At 30.7% G+C, this 20,598-nt stretch overlaps 4 protein-coding genes across 6 annotated transcripts; 2 read left to right on the top strand and 2 right to left on the bottom strand.

The window, feature by feature from the left end:
* The first annotated feature begins 133 nt into the window (after window positions 1-133).
* On the top strand, window positions 134-6,261 carry LOC140663243 (uncharacterized). The gene is made up of 9 exons (XM_072887268.1): window positions 134-329; window positions 2,424-2,621; window positions 2,934-3,314; window positions 3,391-3,674; window positions 3,793-3,883; window positions 4,163-4,237; window positions 4,540-4,827; window positions 4,961-5,347; window positions 5,995-6,261. Exons 1-9 carry the CDS (start codon window positions 278-280, stop codon window positions 6,180-6,182), a joined length of 1,944 nt encoding a protein of 647 aa, XP_072743369.1. The 5' UTR covers window positions 134-277; the 3' UTR covers window positions 6,183-6,261.
* Window positions 6,262-6,924: 663 nt separating this feature from the next.
* On the bottom strand, window positions 6,925-15,641 carry LOC140663242 (U2 snRNP-associated SURP motif-containing protein). Of its 2 annotated transcripts, XM_072887267.1 has the most exons (20): window positions 15,309-15,640; window positions 15,199-15,242; window positions 15,009-15,125; window positions 14,802-14,898; window positions 14,376-14,690; window positions 13,892-13,956; window positions 13,635-13,800; window positions 13,228-13,391; window positions 12,363-12,422; window positions 11,825-11,868; window positions 10,003-10,107; window positions 9,706-9,933; window positions 9,328-9,570; window positions 9,061-9,247; window positions 8,793-8,979; window positions 8,560-8,693; window positions 8,394-8,482; window positions 8,130-8,283; window positions 7,876-8,027; window positions 6,925-7,638 (listed from the first exon to the last, which is right to left on the bottom strand). In XM_072887267.1, exons 2-20 carry the CDS (start codon window positions 15,220-15,222, stop codon window positions 7,368-7,370), a joined length of 2,802 nt encoding a protein of 933 aa, XP_072743368.1. In that variant the 5' UTR covers window positions 15,223-15,242; window positions 15,309-15,640; the 3' UTR covers window positions 6,925-7,367. The 2 variants fall into 2 exon arrangements, with proteins under 2 accessions (XP_072743368.1, XP_072743367.1); XM_072887266.1 differs by having other exon boundaries at window positions 8,793-9,247; window positions 15,309-15,641.
* A 342-nt stretch (window positions 15,642-15,983) lies between these two features.
* On the top strand, window positions 15,984-18,537 carry Bc10 (BLCAP apoptosis inducing factor bc10). The gene is made up of 2 exons (XM_072911689.1): window positions 15,984-16,178; window positions 16,259-18,537. The coding sequence occupies exon 2, from the start codon at window positions 16,341-16,343 to the stop codon at window positions 16,581-16,583; it is 243 nt and encodes an 80-aa protein (XP_072767790.1). The 5' UTR covers window positions 15,984-16,178; window positions 16,259-16,340; the 3' UTR covers window positions 16,584-18,537.
* Window positions 18,538-18,724: 187 nt separating this feature from the next.
* Window positions 18,725-19,966, bottom strand: LOC140676540 (small ribosomal subunit protein eS10). Of its 2 annotated transcripts, none has more exons than XM_072911687.1 (3): window positions 19,864-19,966; window positions 19,179-19,323; window positions 18,725-19,111 (listed from the first exon to the last, which is right to left on the bottom strand). In XM_072911687.1, exons 2-3 carry the CDS (start codon window positions 19,320-19,322, stop codon window positions 18,776-18,778), a joined length of 480 nt encoding a protein of 159 aa, XP_072767788.1. In that variant the 5' UTR covers window position 19,323; window positions 19,864-19,966; the 3' UTR covers window positions 18,725-18,775. The 2 variants fall into 2 exon arrangements, with proteins under 2 accessions (XP_072767788.1, XP_072767789.1); XM_072911688.1 differs by lacking the exon at window positions 19,864-19,966 and adding an exon at window positions 19,795-19,813.
* Window positions 19,967-20,598: the final 632 nt, after the last annotated feature.

Genomic DNA, 20,598 nt, shown 5'->3' on the forward strand with positions numbered 1-20,598 from the left:
ATGGCCGCTCACGGGCGCCAAAATTGAATTGGATTTTCATTGCAGTATGATGGAACATAATCCCAGTAGATGGCACGCGAAACACGCCCGTTACGTCGGTAAATTCGCATAGGGTTTTTTTTTTCGCGCTCGGTAGCGCTGATCTACCATCTTCGAATAAAATTTTTGTAGAGTAGAGTGATCTCCGACGTGAGAGATCTTCGACACATTTGTGAAAATACAAATTGTTCAAAGTGACCACAAAGCGGTACGCGAGGTAGCATTCGCTCGTAAAAGAATGTCCGGTGATGTGCAGCCAAGGAAACGGAAGGAGAAACGACGCAAAAAAGGTAAAGAACGGATCTGCAAATGTGTATTAGCGCGCGCGCACGATTCATATATCGTACTTTTGTAACACGAATTCCCACAGCTGAACGATATTTTTAGCAGCATTTTTTCTCCATTTTTATAAAATACAAATAGTATCTGTACCGCATTATTATAATATCTTGCTTGTTTTAAAAGAAAATATCGATTTTAGAATTTGCGCTCTTGTATGCTCTGCTTTTTACTACGATTAATATGAGCGTTTCTTTATATACTTTAGTTTGTTATATACTCGTAAATTATATTTATTATTATAGTCTTGGATTAAAGTTAAAACGACAGAAGTCGTGATAGAACGCGATAGATAATATTAAACGCGCATAATGGATGAGTGCGTGTTATTCTTATGATCCTCCGTTAGCTTCCAAAAATATCCGCCCACTGTAGCTTGTATTCATTGGCCGATCTTTGGCAGACGTGTGACATATTTTTTGGTTCAATTTTTATTTATATTAAATATTTAATTTACAAATTTCTTGCATAATTTATTTACATTAATAATATGTTACATTTAAATTGCTACTGTTAATTTGGAAACGAAAAATAATCATTGTTTATTGCTGTCATTTATCTTTAAAAAAATGTTATTATAATTTCATATAATTGATTTTATCATTTAACAGAGAAATATATATCTTATTTTTTAACAGTGACTAATATAAAGATATATTTTCCATTTTCTCGAATATAATAACTCACTCTCTCTTTCTCTCTCACTCCTTTTTCTTTCTCTTTCTCTTTATCGGATGACATTTAAATCTTTTCGGGTTTATAGTTCTTCATTGGATATGATTTTTTTTAATTTAGGTGTAAAATTCTTTATAAAAATTTAATTCGTCCAAGAAAGTTTGGCAAAGCTCCTCGAGTCAGAAAATGTGGGTTTTAGAAGCTCGACCTATCTTTTAGCATTCAAAAATAGATTAACATGTATTATCCAGTCTAAAAGCATTTCATCTTTTAGTTCTATGCAATTTTCTATGCATTGTTGCATTCTTTTTATAAATCTTATGATATTTACTTTATTCATTAAGTAATTAATAAAATTTAATTACAATAAGTTTATGTTACATCGATATTATATAATAATTATTTATTTTTTTTATAAATTATTTATTTTTTCATCTTTAAATACGTTGAAAGAATTATATATTTTATGTTTTTATATATGTAATTTTTCTATAAATTTTTTTAAAGTATATGTTATATTTTGTTTTTTTTTTAAGTATATGTTATCATTTGTTTCTTATATATTTTTATTATAAATTATGTAAAAAATACTAATATTAATACAAATTTTAAATATAAGAGATATATGTGTAAATAATGTAATGTAACATATTTTTTTAAGCGTATACATTACTTTACATTTTGCAGCGTACGCACTTGTTTGATATATATTTTTTATTTTTTTATTTTTCTATTTTTATTGAAATCTTAATAAAAATTTTCATATGCAATATACAAGATAATACAATAGCTATAATTAATATACTCTTTTCTGCATTTATAAAAATTATTTTTATGCTTTATCATATATAAAATAAAATTCAACAAAAACTTCAAAAACATTTTTGTTTTTTATTTTGTGATTTCTAAATATATACAGGGTGTCCGAGAAAAAGATTGAATCAACGCTCGTAAGCAGATAGAGTGCGGTAAACTGAACAGAAAAATCCTCTACCATTTTGCGATTTTCGCAATAATTATTAATAAAATATTAATTAAAAACGTTCGGCGTATGCTGAGCGCTATATGCGGCGTGCGCTCATACGCCAAGCGTTTTTAATTAATATTTTAATAATAATTGTGAAAATTGCAAAATGGTAGAGGACTTTTATGTGCAGTTTGACTTGATCTATTAGTCCTGGAGAGATGGGGCCATTATTACCGGACACTTTGTATATATATATGTGTGTGCGTGTGCGTGTGCGTGTGCGTGTGCGTGTGTGTGTTAAATCTAATTTAAAATGTTATTATATATTAATAAAGCATTCTTTAACTTTATATTGTAAACTAATAAATAATTTTTTAAATTATAATTTATTTATTATATTTAGATGATGAAGATACTGGTACTCCACCACCTACTTTGATCAGTCCGACCGATACCTCTACCGAAAATGTCACTATTCACATTTATAAAGAAAGTAGCACAGGGGGACATTGGTGTGCACGAATCATATTTTTTATTTTACTGGCTGTTCTTGTTGGATTGATTGGTATAATAATCTTTGAACATAGAGGGACTACAGATGGTAAATAAAAATCATTTTTTTTTCGTTTATATTAAACAATTTCTTTCATCTCTCACATCATCACAATAAAAGACTACACAAATAAGAGAGAAAAGGTCCTTTTCTAATTCTCTTTTCTCTTTCTATGATTCACTTTTTCTCTTTTTCTGATTTTTACTAGCAAAAAACATTATAGGCACAAGCGCATTTAGTCTATGTACGTATACATATACACACATGTACTGTTTACTTACTCATTCACTATATATATCTACGATTCTAATTAAAACTGAAGAAAGCTTGATATGTATTTTGACAATTTTGTACTTTAAGTTGATACACCAATTGAATCATCACGTTGGGCAAGTATATTTGAAGGCTGGGTGGACGACTCGCCGCCCAGGCATGATGATGTATCACACGAAGAACTGGTGGAAGAAAGTAAAGAAGTAGAGGAAGAAGAAGAGGAAGAAAAGGAAGACAACAATGAAGAAGAATCGACAGAAACTGAAAAACAGGAAGAAGAAAAAAGAGAAAATATAGAACAAGAAGAGGATGAAGGAATTGGCGCAGAAGAGGAAAATGAGGATGTCGAAGAGGAAGAAGAAGAGGAAGAAGGGGAAATAGAGGAAGAAGAAACAGAAGAAATAGAAGAGGAGGGGGGGGAAGAAGAAAATCAAGAAGAGGAAGAAGAAACAGAAGGAACAGCAAATGGTACGTGCACAAAAAAATGTTATAAAAATATTAAAAAATATACTTAGTTATTTTTATAAAAATGTGATGTTTGTAGAGGATGAAAACGAAGACGAGGATATTGATGAAGAAAATTCCGATGAAGAAGAAGCCAATAAAGCACAAGAATACGACGATAGTGGTACATTAGAAGAAACTGATGAGACAAATGGATATGAAGATGAAACAGACGAAGGAATTGATAATTTTGATGTGGAACTTGAAGCTAGCATGGAGATTGATAACTCTGCAGAAAAAAAGGATAATGATATATCGGAGGAATTCGCAGATATACCTGGCATTCATGAAATTGATGATAATAGTGCTGAACCTCTAGAAGAGGTATGTACGTTTCATTATCTTTATTATTTTTATATATTATTTATATCTGATTATTTTTTTTATTTTGATTATTTTAACTTTATCTTTTTGTCGTTAAAAATTAATCCCTTTTTATCAGATAGAAAGTGAAGGAGACGAAGAGGATTTAAATGATATAGATAGTGAACCTGAAGAAGAAGAAGAAGAAATTGAAGAAGAATCTACTAGCGGTGAGTCTGTAAGAAAATATATTAAAAATGCTTTTGCTAAGTATTTGGATTATATAATTATATAATCTGAACTATAGCTGTAAAGTGATCCTCCATGCTCTTTTACTTGATTTTAACTCTGATTATAACAAAAATATATAATATAAGTACCACATTCCTCCCCTTTCCATAATATAAAAATAAAAGACAAAAATATCTCGTTGCTTTTATATTGATTATATGGTACTTTTCTATAAAAAAAGATATTAATTAGAAATAAAACATACATGGTGCTTGCAGTGGCTGTGAAGTTTGGAGTCGGTGTTGCACTTGTTGTTGCTGCGCATTTTGTTCTCGTTAGACGATGGAACAATGGTAAATTTTTTATTATGCATTATTTTATATAGCAGCACATTTTTTTATAACAGGCGCTGCAATATGTAACATATATATAAAAAAAATTATTTAGACTTATTAGATGTGAAATAAGAGTTTTAAATTTTAATTTTATATTGTAATCGTTGTAAAATTGAAAAGATTAAAATTGAAATTTTTTGCAGGTAAGTAAAAAACTTTGACATAGATAAATTTTTTATTATGATTAAATCAATGCTTTTTTGTGTCTTTCTTGCATGCAATCTCTATATCACAAAATATTGAATAACTCAATTTTTCAGTTAATACTTCCCATTCTCCGCATGATACAATTGACATACCTGATTTATCAAGACGCAAAACAATAGTTCCACCGCCTCATATTAAACAAGTAATTAAATCCGTTGAGAATGTTGAGAATAAAGCACCTGTAGGAGTACAAGTGAAAAATTATGAAGACTTGAGATTTAAGTACATGGGAGAGTTGCAAGAAGAAAATATTTCTCTAATGGAGATAAATAGTTCAATTCCAAAAGATAAGGCACCACAAGTAAACGAAAAATGGTCAACTCAAAATACAGCTAAAACAGGTGTGGTGAATGTCTTATTATTTTTTTCTTGTATATATACATATATATATTAATTTTTTCTTGTATAGTATTGAGATAAAACTGTATGTGTGTCTCACAGATTTACTTTATTACTTATATTTTTCGACTATAGAAATCGATACTACTAATCAGGACCAATTTAAAATAATATCATCTGAGGAAGAAGATTATGAATTAGAAACATCAGAAAGTGAACATGTTTCGGGAATGGAAGAGTACGATGAAGAGCAGATGGAAGAAAATAATGAAGAAGGAGAAGAGGAAGAGGAAGAAGATGAGGAAATCGAAAATGTTGATGATTCAGAATTAATAGCTAAACTTGAAGCAAAATATGGAAAATTATCCACTCTACAGGATAGTGAAGCTGAAGAAGAAGATGAAGATGAAGATGAAGAGGAAGAGGAAGAAGAGAAAGAAGAAGAAGAGGAGGAGGAAGAGGAAGCAGAAGAGGAAGATGAAAAGGAGGAAAAAAAAGATACTAAAATACTAGAACGGAAACGTAAATAACAAATTATTAAATATGAATTATTATATATTTTTTAAATACACACACTTGCATGCACACGCACACATGTACACATGCATGCATACAGACACACCCATATGCATGTAGAAACAAAACTTTTCCCTTTATTCTAATGATTAATAATATGCTTTGTCTACTAGGCATTCTCTATATTTATTAAGTAATAAAAATTTGTATGTATTGTGATTTTATAAAATACTTTATCGTCTTGATTAAATTAAACAATATCATTTCCCAGTGTTTTATCAGTTGAAAATGAATTAAAATTAGTGGTAAACGTGAGATAGATAGTTCAAATGAGCATGGAGGATCATTATTGTAATGAGAATAATTATTTTATATTTAATCCATTCAAATAAGTTAAACCATAAGAAATTAAAAATCTTTTTATAAACTATATGTACATAAAGATTTATAATATTTATGATATTATATAATATATAAATATATAAAATATATAAGAATTTTTAATTTCTTATAATAAAAATTTGTATTTCTTATATGGTTTAACTTATATACATGTATAAAAAATTATCTTAAAATTTTTGTGAAATATATAATAAATAGGTTTAAAAAAATAGTGTATTGCAGTTTTCGCGAAAATATTGCTTTGTAAACAGGTGTTAAAGCGTTAAAGGACTCACATATGGAATCTGAAGCAAAAATATCCGTTCAACAAACAAGAGTGGAAATTAATCAAGTGGATAGTGATCAACTTAAAAGTGGAGGAAAAGCTTATGACTTTAATAATATATGGAATATAGATGACATAGTTGCTTATGAAGAAAATAATTCCACAGATTCCTAGATTGACAGTGAGTTACATAATTAGCATATATGCTCTCTGTAAACTAATTTGATAACATCTTTTTTTTTGAGGTACAAAATTATCTTTTCGGCAAACGATTTGTATCAAAAACATGTGTGATTAGTAATTTTAAAAAATATTAAAATATATAATAATTAACGTTATATGTAAATAGAAAAATGATATTCTTTAATCTTTTTCTCGTGCTTTAATTTATTAACTAGTTATGTTCACTTTTATTTAAGAAGTATATCATGATTTAAAACACGTCAACTTTATTAAAGCTCAATGATATTCATATTATATGTATTCTCAAGGATATTAATAGATGTTTGTAAAAATGAATTATGTACAGCATCCGTAATAAAGTTAAATTAATTTAAAGAAAAGAAAGTAGAGACATTCTTTACAAAGTATATTGATGCAATTGTTAAAAAATTAAGAGAACAAGCTATGATAATCAATAAAGTTAAACTATATAATAATTAAACGTTATGACAAGTTTAGAGATGCAAAGATAAAATGATGTATAATTGATTATCTTTTTTACATAAAATTTTATTCAAAATTTTTACAATGCAAAAAAAACAATATTTTTAATACATATTATTAAGATTATTTTATTTAATTCTGAAATATTTTCAAAACATTTAACAAAAAAGTGTGGTATTCTTGGTATAAACTTAAAGACAATCATTCTATCTTCGTACTCTTTATATAATTAATATATACATTTCCTTCCTTCTCCTTTCTCTATATATGTATTTAAAAGATATTATAAATAATCTAATTTTCATAAATTTTTGCAATTGGTAAAATATTTTATCTCTTCTGCTTAAAAGCTGCACATATAACGCGCAACTAATTGTTTTAACTATCGTGTCACTTCATGCAAAATATAATATAAATATTTTTTGAATCGTAAAAAATAAAAGTAATTTCAATAATAATTAAGCAGTGAGGAATTCATCTTGAATTTTTTGAACGCCTATAGACGAGTTAAACATATATATATTAAGAAGAAATCCGCCAAGGAAAATTAATCTCTTTATCAATGCAATTTATGAATATAACACAATTATAAGACAATAAATGTTATCTGATCTTAAAAAGAAAAAGTATCCCGAAGAATTTTTTTGTGAAAACTGCTGTGTAATTTTTCTACGACAATGTATGTATCGCAATTTAATATTTATGCTTGTGTCGCTTACGCGGGGAAGGCGGACTACAAGCTCTATGTTTAGAGGAAGTACGTGGAGGCGGTGGAGGCGATAAAGAGGGTGATCTGCGTCTTTTCCTATCACGTTCATTAGTGGGCGATCTGCGTGATCCTCTGCTTGAAGAAAAGGAAGGCGATGGCGTACGTCGAATACGAGGAGGGGACGGGGTTACTGGTACGCGTTTTTTATACGGAGATCTTGATCTACGTTTGCAGCGCGGCGATCTACTGCGTGATCTAAAAATATATAACAAGTAGAAATATATTTATATATAAAATATATTTTTAAACAATTATTTCAAAATAATGTCAATGACATATATATATATATATATATACATAAAAGTACCAGATAGACTATCACTGAATTGAAAAACATCAGATAATGAAGATTCCACATGTTACATAACAAAAGAAAATATAAAACTAGAATGTGTGCGCGTGTTTATATAAGAAAATCCAAGACGCATTTACCTATATCTTACACTTTTGGATGATGGACTTGTCGATCGTCTTCGGTAGCTGTGACTAGGAGATTCTGGTGTGGTACTTCGGCTTCGTTTCTTCTCCCTTCGTTTCTCATCATCACGTTCTTCACTTTTTATGTCCTTCATTTCTCTCTCGCTCTATAATAATTTTTATATGTATAAATACAATATATATATATATATATATATATATAATTTATTATCGGTATATATTGAAATTAATATGTATAAAAATTATACCTTTCTTATAAGTTTTTTCCTATAATGTTCGACTTGTGCCTGTATCGTCATGCCAGACTTCAATGTTCTTCTACCACTTTCTAATTCATCCTGATATTGCATAATTTTTACTTCAATTTCACGTAATCTGTTTCGTCTTTCTTCATTGTAATCCCTGCCAATGTTGAAATAATTTTTATTATAAATATATTCTAATATGTATAATTATTAAAACATTTCTTATATTATGCAACATTATCGAGAATTATTGCGACAAAGTTCTACCTGGAATCCATACTAGTGTCTTGAGAATTGGAATCTTCATTTTGACCTAATTCTTCCCATTTACTGGTGGTCATAGCTTGTGCCTCAACCTGATAAAATTATATGTATAAATGTAATACGAAAAAATATTTAATGTTATTTCATTGAGACAAAAATATTTAGAAACCTGATCAGGATCAACAGTTTCCCATCGCGAAGGAACAAATCCAGCTGGCATTGTCGATTTCTTTTCATCATCTTTATTTCGCGTGTTTACACTGTCGTCATCATCCATTGGTACTCCGTCAATATCTTCATCCACTGTAACAAATATATATCATACATGTGTGTATATGCATTTCATACAATTTACTAATACAGAACTATCTTTCTATGTTTATTTCAGGAACGCATATATACTAGGCACTCCATCGATATCGTCGTAATTTGAAGTTGCTTGAGATGTCAGACCAAGCTTCATGGCACCTTTCAACAAGGTTGCACCATCAAGCGGTACCCCATCCAAATCTTCAGTACCATCACCATCAACATCAGACAATGGCGCACCATCAATATCTTCATCATTTTCAGGCTCGGGTTCGTCCATCTTAGAGAGAGAAGTTAAAATATTATAAAATCTATCTTCTCTAGAAAAATATATTACTGTTGTAAGTTGTAAAAGAGTTACCAAAACAAGTCCCAGGAATGTATTTTGTAATTTAACAAGAAAATCTCTTGGGTACACTGCCCAATCTTCCCATGCCCTAAACATTCGCATAACGCGGACTTTGAATCCTTCTGCTTTCAATTTACTTTCAAACTGCTTATATGCTTGATGAACTTCGCTAAAGATGTCTAGAAGACGTGTCTCAAACCTACAAAATAAATGATATTAATATTATACATACATCTCGTTTTATTTATATATATTTTTTTAAGAAAAAAGATTATGTACGCTTTTCTATAAATAGTAGCATTAGTCACTTTGACTCCACAATTATGTAATATGTCAGATATTAAGTATAATCTTGCAATTTTCTTATTCACAGGAGTTTGTAGTATTGATAATGATTCTGAAATACAATCACATATCTCTTCTGCTGCTTCTGCATGTTCTATACAAAATACCATTGCTTCTGCAACTTTTATTCGTTCAGGTGATATATTTCTCAACAAATCTTCCAAACGATCTCGTTGACTATAAAAAAATAGAAAATATTGTAAAAAATTTACATGTATATTCTCACATCACAAAGCTGTTCATAGAATTGTTTTATTTTGACATCTTATTATTTTATGAATAATTTTTTGCTGTTTTTTGTTATTTAAATACCTGTTTGAAAGACTACCCCTCCTTGGTTCTTGCCTTTCTTCCATTTCTATTAATTCGTCCGGCATACCTTGCGTCCAAGGATTGATTGGGGGTGGTCTCCATACACTTCCACCTTTGAACATTCTAAAATCTTCCGTGCGCCATTCCTTTTGTCCATCCCCTTGTAGAATAGAATATAGTTTCCAACGGTAATAAGTGTGTGCAGGAGAATAATTCTCAAACAAGAATCTAAAATTAAAATTACTGATATTAGTATTCATTTATAAAAGAATATCATAGATACAATAAGATATATACCTGAACATTGGATTAGTTAATTCTCTGTTCATAATCATTGCTTCAAACATTGGTCCTTCTCGAATTACAAATTCCACCATTCTATGTATTAACATTACTAAATTTCTGTAACATACGATTTAATTAAACATGCATTTCTATCAATTGCTATCGACATAAAATACATTCAACAAAAACATGGTTTATAAACATTCTTTACATTCATATTATAAATATATTTGTGTGTGTGTGTGTGTGTGTGTGTGTGTGTGTGTGTGTGTGTGTGTGTGTGTGTGTGTGTGTGTGTGTGTGTGTGTGTGTGTGTGTGTGTGTGTGTGTGTGTGTGTGTGTGTGTGTGTGTGTGTGTGTGTGTGTGTGTGTGTGTGTGTGTGTGTGTGTGTGTGTGTGTGTGTGTGTGTGTGTGTGTGTGTGTGTGTGTGTGTGTGTGTGTGTGTGTGTGTGTGTGTGTGTGTGTGTGTGTGTGTGTGTGTGTGTGTGTGTGTGTGTGTGTGTGTGTGTGTGTGTGTGTGTGTGTGTGTGTGTGTGTGTGTGTGTGTGTGTGTGTGTGTGTGTGTGTGTGTGTGTGTGTGTGTGTGTGTGTGTGTGTGTGTGTGTGTGTGTGTGTGTGTGTGTGTGTGTGTGTGTGTGTGTGTGTGTGTGTGTGTGTGTGTGTGTGTGTGTGTGTGTGTGTGTGTGTGTGTGTGTGTGTGTGTGTGTGTGTGTGTGTGTGTGTGTGTGTGTGTGTGTGTGTGTGTGTGTGTGTGTGTGTGTGTGTGTGTGTGTGTGTGTGTGTGTGTGTGTGTGTGTGTGTGTGTGTGTGTGTGTGTGTGTGTGTGTGTGTGTGTGTGTGTGTGTGTGTGTGTGTGTGTGTGTGTGTGTGTGTGTGTGTGTGTGTGTGTGTGTGTGTGTGTGTGTGTGTGTGTGTGTGTGTGTGTGTGTGTGTGTGTGTGTGTGTGTGTGTGTGTGTGTGTGTGTGTGTGTGTGTGTGTGTGTGTGTGTGTGTGTGTGTGTGTGTGTGTGTGTGTGTGTGTGTGTGTGTGTGTGTGTGTGTGTGTGTGTGTGTGTGTGTGTGTGTGTGTGTGTGTGTGTGTGTGTGTGTGTGTGTGTGTGTGTGTGTGTGTGTGTGTGTGTGTGTGTGTGTGTGTGTGTGTGTGTGTGTGTGTGTGTGTGTGTGTGTGTGTGTGTGTGTGTGTGTGTGTGTGTGTGTGTGTGTGTGTGTGTGTGTGTGTGTGTGTGTGTGTGTGTGTGTGTGTGTGTGTGTGTGTGTGTGTGTGTGTGTGTGTGTGTGTGTGTGTGTGTGTGTGTGTGTGTGTGTGTGTGTGTGTGTGTGTGTGTGTGTGTGTGTGTGTGTGTGTGTGTGTGTGTGTGTGTGTGTGTGTGTGTGTGTGTGTGTGTGTGTGTGTGTGTGTGTGTGTGTGTGTGTGTGTGTGTGTGTGTGTGTGTGTGTGTGTGTGTGTGTGTGTGTGTGTGTGTGTGTGTGTGTGTGTGTGTGTGTGTGTGTGTGTGTGTGTGTGTGTGTGTGTGTGTGTGTGTGTGTGTGTGTGTGTGTGTGTGTGTGTGTGTGTGTGTGTGTGTGTGTGTGTGTGTGTGTGTGTGTGTGTGTGTGTGTGTGTGTGTGTGTGTGTGTGTGTGTGTGTGTGTGTGTGTGTGTGTGTGTGTGTGTGTGTGTGTGTGTGTGTGTGTGTGTGTGTGTGTGTGTGTGTGTGTGTGTGTGTGTGTGTGTGTGTGTGTGTGTGTGTGTGTGTGTGTGTGTGTGTGTGTGTGTGTGTGTGTGTGTGTGTGTGTGTGTGTGTCACATATGCATATAGGCTTACAAATCTATCATTATATAATCAACAAATACCTTTCTGTTGGTATCACCACTTTGACAACAGCATTCTGCAAAATCTGATCATCAGTCCAAATTGCCAGTGCAACAGTGGTAGATGATAAAATGTCCCAAACATCAAAATGTATATCCCAAGAATAATCGCCAACAAATTAACACAAAATTTGTAAATATAATTAGCATTGTACATTTAATATGATTAATAAGGAATTTAAACATACATATACGCACGTGTGTGTATATGTATATTTCATTTACTAAAACTATAAATTAAAATAATAAGTATATATTTGTTCCTATTTTGTCACTAACATATTTTTATAAAAACTGTTAGTTTATTCTTCACAAAAAATTAATGACAATTATACCACTTAAAAAACTTTGTTCAATTTCCTTAAGTACTTTTATAAATAGATAGATAATACGATAGATAATATATGTTACATAAATTTATACATCTCTATAGCAATTCTAAAATAAAAGAGCAGATTAACAGGAGAATAAATATTTAATTCAAGATTATTTTTTGAATGAAGCATAGATATAATTTTACCTTTTCAAAATTTTCCTTTTCCTGCGGCTCCACGCTCTGTATATTGCGGATACGTGGAATCTGAGATTATGTTTCAAAAATGATTATTCAATTTCAATAAAAATTAACAAACAAATTTTTATCACAATTTATCATTGTGATCATCTTGAAGTATTATTTTATTGACTACATGGAAGAAAAGAGAACGAGTACATCGTTAATGTTTATTAGATGATTTTATTTCGCGTTTTGTTAAATTGTATAAACCCGTCCAAATCAATATTAAATAAAAAAATAAAAATAAAAAAATAAAAATATTAAATAACAATAAACATATTAAATGTTAACTCTTTATAATTTGGATCGTTTCTAATATTTTATTTTAGTAAATTTTCAAACGCAATTCACCTCCACAATGATATATACAATCATATACATATATAATATTATGAGAAATGCGTCTGAAATTGCTAAGATATTTGTAAATGTTCATAAATCTCTATGTTGAGCTAGACTCGACATAGAACGAGCTAGAACAAAATATAATCAGGCTTGATAAGGCCTGCAAAGGATTAATATATTATAATAAATAAAATGCATATTTACCAAATATTCACATAAAACTCTTTACTTATTATAAATATTTTTAAAAATATATCTTTTTAAATCCTATAATATATATATATATATATATATATATATATATATATATATATATATATATCAAATTAATATATAATGAAAAAGAAAAAAAAATACAATCAATATTTTCGGAATATGATTATTCTCAAAGGATAATATTAAATAAAAAGAAAACAAAAATCAATCGAAATATATACTCAAATAATTTATTAATTACACTTCTTAAGTAGTTTATTTGGTGTACCTTGTGTCTGTCGCGACGATGTGGTTGAGCATTAAATGGAAGACCAGACGGAGGCGGTGGCTGCGTGATCTCCATCAAAGCAGGTGGTATATAAATGGGATAAGGTGGAATTGGTACGCTTTTTCCCCAACCCAACTTCATCTCATATTGCATTATATCACGACCTGATTCATGATACAGTTTGATTAATATGTATTTACTATCCCAATTACAAATTATTATATAAATTATAATATAGTTAAAAATAAAATATGTAAATCAGTAAAATCAAAATATGTAATTAAAATGTATTAAAATATATATAATACATTAAAAAATATAATACACATATAAATATATAAAAGATTCTTGTGCGTAAAACAATTTCTACATTTGGAAAAAATACTCTTATCTTATACTATTCTTACCATTAAGATTTTTTAATGCACGTTCTCCATCCTTGCGACTCATGAATGCAACAAAACCACAGTTCCTTTGTCTAGCTTTCTCTTCATCACTGCGTGGCCACATTATTTTTATGCTAGCCAATGGACCATATTTTCCAAATATTTCCATCAGTTGTTGTTCTGTGATCTATTTGCAAACAGAAGATAGGGAAATTATTGTATAAAATATCAATATATAACAGCACTGATACTTAATCAATAGTAACATAATACTGTACCTTTGGATTCAAATTTCCCAAGTACAAGTTTGTGGTATTTGGATCACCATTATCAAATGAGCCATCTGTAAAACAAAAATTGTTCAACATTTCTTGTAAATTATGAGATAGAAGAAGGTGGCGAGGAAAAAGATAAGGAAGGACAATACCCTCATATATCAGGGCTAAGAGACGGGGATCATCAATGAAGTTATGCAGATTAGCCTTTCGCGGATCCGGAAATGAGGATTTATTACCTACTAAAGTTTTTACCTACTAAATCAATAAAGTTATTGCTTACCAATGAAGTTATTACTTATAACTATTAAAGTTATAAGTACACTAAAAATTTAAATTGTGTTGCTATAAAAATATATCATCACATTTCATTGCAGACTTTTAAAGTAAAATTGAAGAAAGCTTCATGTTATATCAAATTAAAATAAAGATTTTCGAGATATTTTATATGATTATATATATATATATATACATATGTATGTAATACCTTCTACACATTTTAAAGCAGCCAACATTGGATCTTCAGATTGCGCAGATATTACAGTCTTCACTACACCCTTATATTTGTGTCTTTCTTCACGCTCCTCTTGTATCATCTTGAGCTCCTCTTTAAATAATTCAAGATTGCTTTTCTTTTTTTCCCCTTCTTTCTTCTTCTTGCCTAACCTATCTAGTTTTCGTTCATTCGATCCAAGCAATCTTGCATATTCTTGAGCTTGTTCCGCTGATGATCTGTTGTCAACTATTTCTGATATTTTTGACTGTGGCTTATAAAGTTTTCCCTTTTCTCTTGTGTCTTCCTCTTAAAAAATATAACATAATATGAAATAAAAAGTATATTTTGTAAAAATTTGCTCCTCGAATAATTTAAGAAATAATTATTTGTAAATGTACATGTGAATTCTATACTTACGTCTTTTGCCTGCATCATACGTTCCTGCTTTAACCCATACCTTGCTAGCTGTTTTACTTGGTGTTTCTTGAAATGTTGCAACAAATTCTTCAAATGCCTGTATATAACAGATAATTAAACCATAAGATAGAGTCAAATTGTAGGATAAAGTAAGTACTTTGTACAATAAAGTGGATAAAAAAGTCAGCAACAATATGCAATATTTACCTGAGCTGCAGCTTGTTCTTGCTCCTTCTTGCGCTGCTCTTCCAATTCTTTTTTACTTAATGGCCGTTTACCCATAGTACCAATGGAAAAAGCTTTAAGTTTTTGTTCCGCGATTTGCTATAAATGCAAATTAAAAATTTAATATACAATTATACTTAATATAAGATTTAATAAAGCTGTATATTATTACCTTCATCATAGCCTTATCCGCCATTTGTAAGGCTATAGTGTAACCTAAAAAAAAAGATGACAGTATAATTTACACGTGTAAATTTGAGCGCCAAATAAATTTAGACTTACGACTGCAGTATTATAGATATCCGTCGTAAAATCTTAGTTCCATTAAATGAAATATATTAGTAGAGTATATTTTGCGTAACAGCCGACGCGAAAATCAACGTCGTTGAAAAAGCAATTCGAAAAAAAGACACATTTGTTAGAAACGATGAAACACAAACTTGTTAGAAATGATATCTATTGATTTTTCTAAATTACAAAATTCTATTGACATTAGACAATTATGTCAAACGTGAATATTCCATTTACAGACATAAAAACAGGAATATATAAGTATCTCAAAACACATTTCTCTTTCTTGAAATCTTGATGACAAAGTAGGTTTGTTCGTTTTTTTGTCAACACTTTCGAAAGGTAGAGCTGTGCTGTGACTGATCATAGGTCGGTATTCATCGTTCGATTTCTACAATAGGTGTTGTAAGACGTAGGCCGCAAGAAATTAACCAATCACAGTTGACCTTAGAGAAGAATATCGAAGCTGTGATTGGCTAAAACGGGTTAATTTATGGCCGGTATTCATCGTCCGATCTTATATATTACTCGTTCAACCAATAAAATGATGCTATGCGGCTACTTCATTGGTTGAACGGGATCTTAAGACGATCTTAAATATAAGATCGTACTATGAATACCGACCATACTGTGGTAATATCTCGTCGCTCGTCGGTGTCTTTAGCATCGAATAGGTAAGGTCCTTGCAACTTGGTTTGATTGGCGTTCTTCCCTTCTCTTCTCTTCTCCTATATTTTAGTACAGTATATGTACAGCGGACGGTTATAGGATTGATGGAAAAAAATGTATATTTAAATTTAAGGAGTGACAACCAATGACGACAAACTGATTCATATGCAAGCGGTGATGCTTCCAAATGAGGTTAATAACGATCTCTGTACTGATGGGTATCCAGATTATTAAGTACCACTCTATTATATTTATTTTATTATTTTCCGAAGGTCCTGTTATTGATGAGATATTCGTTTGACGTGAAAGACGTCGTGAGTGCAGTTTCGACCATCTCCACACACTCAAGAGAGAATGTATTGCCTACAGTGGCTAATTCCAGTGCTGCTAATACCAAAACCTGTCAATCCAGCATTGTTGCAAACCCATGTCATGTTCATGGCACTCTACTTGATCGGGTTCTTCCTGGAGCGTAAGCCTTGCACTATTTGCAGTCTTGTATTCCTCGCCGCTGTCTTCCTCATTTGTTACAGCGGTATAGGCAATTGCCTGTTATGGAGCACAAATTGCGACACAGTAAGATGCGACAATGGCTAAGATTATACTTTATCTTAGAGAATTATTGCCTTCCCTTTTGTTGATTTGCATTGTTTGTAAGTTCTTCCTGTAGCAAAATATTTCAAAGTAATTCTTTAATCTGTTATAACATTTTATCCGCAGTGTGATGATAGGTAGATAGCTTTTAAGTTTTCTAGGTTTATGACAGATTATCATAATTTTGATCTATATATGATAATATGTCATTGTTGGACATTTTAGCATATACAATACATATATATATACAGTCGGACTTTTTATCCTACGACCCTCTTATTTTTGTCTACGACAAAAATTCCTCTCGTTCTACGACCGCGAAAGGGGAATTATACCCTCACTCTCAAATTTTTGTTGTAGGATTAGAGGTTTAAGGGGAAGATTCCGGACCGAAATGTCGTAGGATAAGAGGTCCGACTGCATATATATATGTTTTGAATAATGAAATTCTAAGTAACAGGAGTGTAACAAGATGCAGTTTAATGAAATTTGTACACAGATTCCAGAGCTGTCGCAACAGTTTACAAAAGCAAAGTAAATTTTAAAATTCTAGTGTAATACTTTTACTTGTCAATATATAAAAAAAAAAAAATAGTTTTATGTTTATTGCTAATATATTGATTAATAATGAAAAAGCAGATTATGCAGCTAATAATAAATTCTTTTCATATTTATCTGTAGCTTTTAAATTCTTATTCTGTCTTTTTTGGTACAACAATAATGATATAATATAAAATTTATTTTTCTTGGAAAAGAGAGAGAATAGAATTCTTTTAGATTATTTTTTTACATATACTTTAAAGGATATGCCAATGATTACATAGAATTGTAATTTACTTTGGTAAAGTCGTTTGGTTTAAGTAATATATAAAATGATAATCAATGTTACACTACATCATAAATGCAAGTTGTTAAATATTTCAATTAAAAACAATGTGCTTGTATTAAAGCAGACATAATGTACAAAAGTCATTAAAATTAAAGATAATACCTTTTAATTAAAACTTAAAAGTATTGTCTTGTAGACAAATTATTTATATATGCAAAAATAGAGAAAAAATATTATTGACCATTTAATTTATATTAATCTATCTTGAAACATAACAAAAATGATAAGACTTTTGTTCAGTGCTTGCTATGTAATTAGAGGCACGAATTTTTCAAATAATAATTTATCAAATTTGATTTTGTTGCAGGAATATAAGATATTATTTAGTAAAGAAAAACCCTGCCATGTTATTTAAATATTCAAAAAGAGATTTGAGTGATATGAACTCTGTGCTATAATTTATTATTCTAACTTACTTGCAATATTCATATATATATATATATATATATATATATATATATATATATATATATGAATATATTTAATTCAGTATAATTAGTAATTCAGTATAGTAATGTTACCAATGTAAATACTGATAGTCATGGTAACAAAGAAAAAAATATTGTCAATATAACTTAATGAATACAAGTGAAAATGGAATTAAAAATCAGTAAATTTTTTATATCTATCTTTATATGCTTATATGTGAAGATCAATTATCTGCCCGTGTCTATCCTGTAAACTTACATTGACAAGTTAATATTTTGACACAAAGCAAAGAACTTTATCCTTTACAGAAAATCGCAAAAAAACCGTTTTAAGAATATTTATTCAAACTTAATATAAGTTGTAATTGTGTGTGTGTGTGTGTGTGTGAGACAAGAATTTGGACTATATAAAAATTGTCTATGTTTTCTGCTGTATAAGCACAAATGTATAAATATCTGTGATGATTTTGATTGAAAATGTTTCTTGATTTACTATATGTAAACACAATACATTTACTCATTAATTTTACATATACAACAGATTTAATTTCCAAATGGTGTAACTTTGCTATAATACTATTGTGTAATCTTTGCTTCCATATATAATATATAGAGAAATATATAAAAATTTTATAAAAGATTGTCTTTTTTCTTCATCTCTCTGTAATTTATTATATATTGATATAATAAAAATGTGTTAAAAGAAATTTATTTTTTTTTTATGGTGTGTGTTAAAAGAAATACTTTTTTTTTTTTTTTTTTTTAGTACATATAATGCAAAATGGTAAGAGTACTATTCGAATTAAAGGACATAATAAAGAAAAACATTGACATGTTTTAGAATATTTATTTAATTTTATTATATGAAAAAAAGAAAGTTACTGAAGAGCTTTTCCACGGCCGAAACCACCACGGAATTCGAGATCACCGGTACCTGCGCCTACATCAGCCTTTTTGTCACCGGCACCTGGGGGACCAGCTGGACCTCGTCTATATCCCGCACGATCTTCCGTTGGTCTCGAGCCTTCGCTTCTAGTCGCAGCGGGTCTCGGCCTTGTAGTTTCAGACCTTGGTTGTTTCTTGAGAGTTGAGGGCACAATTTCAGGTGGTAGATGCAAATATCCACGCAAATATTCTATACCGTCATTTGTAAGGTACCAGTAAAAATGCCTCCAGGCAAATTGTTCCTTCACATATCCTCTAGATTTTAAAGACTGAAAGATACATGGAATCCGTAAAATTATTTATATGCAATACAAAAGAGGTATTGAAGATTATTACCTGCATTGCCTTAATAACTTGCAGATTGGGAATATTTTCTAATTCTGGATGTTTTGACGCATGATAATCCTTTTTTGCTACCATAACTCCCTCTTTGAAGAGGTACTCATAGATAGCCACACGATTCTTTTTTGGCATCAACATTCTACGCATAACAATAAAAATAATTTAGTATAGAATCTATGTTAATGAATATAATAGATTCAAACTTAATATATAAAATGTATTATTAACAAATAAGAAAAAAAGTAGAAATAAGTTTGTCAAATATAATCTTTCTTGTGTCTTTTCTAATGATATAATATAGCATTATATTTTCCCTTCTAGAAAATGTTAACTCGATTACTTAAGTAAGGTTATGTATATATCACAATAACAAAATTATCATACAAATATTGTACAAAAAAATTATATGTTAAAATTAATTTTTAGATAGGCTATACAATTATATAAATTATAAAAATCAAGAAATTACAACGTATACATTTATATATATAGACGTAAAAAACTATAAGGACACACATGACACATATTCGTGATTAAATATGTAATATATAAAATTATTAAAATATAATCAACATATTTAATTGTGGAAAGATTATAGATATCAACGAACCTTCTACTTTTTTTTTAACTCTCACAAATAAGTAAGATTAAAATGGATTTTATTGAAAACTCAACATACTTGACGGATTCAGAATACGCCTTCTGTCGGAAAGAAACATGAGGAACATTTCACTTCAATTCACTCGCGATAATATCGATCTGCGCTACGGTCGATTCTCGAATCAGGGTGCGATCTATTATATGGTGAATTTGATTTCTTTCTTCTGATTGGTCAATTTTCTATCTACAATATACATATATATTTGATATCACGATTGAAGGCGTCGATGGAAATGGACGAGATTCGATAGCGCAAAATGCTAATTGGCCAGTGAACATTAGGACCTTCTGAATAGCTGCGTTCAGCAGAGAAAGCAAATCAGTGAGCGCTTAGTGATTCTTTATTGTGATTGGTTCTTGAATTTAGATCTTCGTTGGACCTAAATGCAGAAACCAATCACAATTAAGAATCACTAAGCGCTCACTGATTTGCTTTCTCTGCTGAACGCAGCCAATGGCTAACCGTGCTGGTTACCCTAGGCTTTGGTCAATATGCCTTTAAGGTAAATTTTTACGAGCCGCTAAAACCGATTGTTTGAGCGACAAAAAGGACCACGTGACCAAAAATGACGAATTGATATCTTTATTTTGAGTCACGTGATCCTTTTTGTCGCTCAATGAGTTTCAGCGGCTCGTGAAAATTTACCTTTAGAATTAAGACAATCCGCCATCAAAAGGTGTATGCGCGCCATATTTAAATTAATTATTTTATAAGATATCCTTTTAAAAATGCTCTATATATTTCTTTGTTTTT

Source organism: Anoplolepis gracilipes, chromosome 2 (assembly GCF_047496725.1).
Source record: "Anoplolepis gracilipes chromosome 2, ASM4749672v1, whole genome shotgun sequence".
In the NCBI taxonomy this organism is placed as follows: domain Eukaryota; kingdom Metazoa; phylum Arthropoda; class Insecta; order Hymenoptera; family Formicidae; genus Anoplolepis; species Anoplolepis gracilipes.

What these genes read in the sequence shown, in the direction of transcription:
- Bc10 (XM_072911689.1), top strand. Translation starts at nt 16,341, where the DNA reads ATGTATTGCCTACAGTGGCTAATTCCAGTGCTGCTAATACCAAAACCT.
- LOC140676540 (XM_072911687.1), bottom strand. Translation starts at nt 19,322, where the DNA reads ATGTTGATGCCAAAAAAGAATCGTGTGGCTATCTATGAGTACCTCTTC. An exon ending in AAGTTATTAAGGCAATGCAG is followed by an intron (nt 19,112 to 19,178) that starts GTAATAATCTTC and finishes TGTATCTTTCAG; the next exon opens with TCTTTAAAATCTAGAGGATA.
- LOC140663242 (XM_072887266.1), bottom strand. Translation starts at nt 15,222, where the DNA reads ATGGCGGATAAGGCTATGATGAAG. An exon ending in AAGAACAAGCTGCAGCTCAG is followed by an intron (nt 14,899 to 15,008) that starts GTAAATATTGCA and finishes TGTTATATACAG; the next exon opens with GCATTTGAAGAATTTGTTGC. An exon ending in AAACTGTTGATCCTGATCAG is followed by an intron (nt 8,483 to 8,559) that starts GTTTCTAAATAT and finishes TAATTTTATCAG; the next exon opens with GTTGAGGCACAAGCTATGAC.
- LOC140663243 (XM_072887268.1), top strand. Translation starts at nt 278, where the DNA reads ATGTCCGGTGATGTGCAGCCAAGGAAACGGAAGGAGAAACGACGCAAA. An exon ending in ACATAGAGGGACTACAGATG is followed by an intron (nt 2,622 to 2,933) that starts GTAAATAAAAAT and finishes TTGTACTTTAAG; the next exon opens with TTGATACACCAATTGAATCA. An exon ending in TGAAGAAGAATCTACTAGCG is followed by an intron (nt 3,884 to 4,162) that starts GTGAGTCTGTAA and finishes TGGTGCTTGCAG; the next exon opens with TGGCTGTGAAGTTTGGAGTC.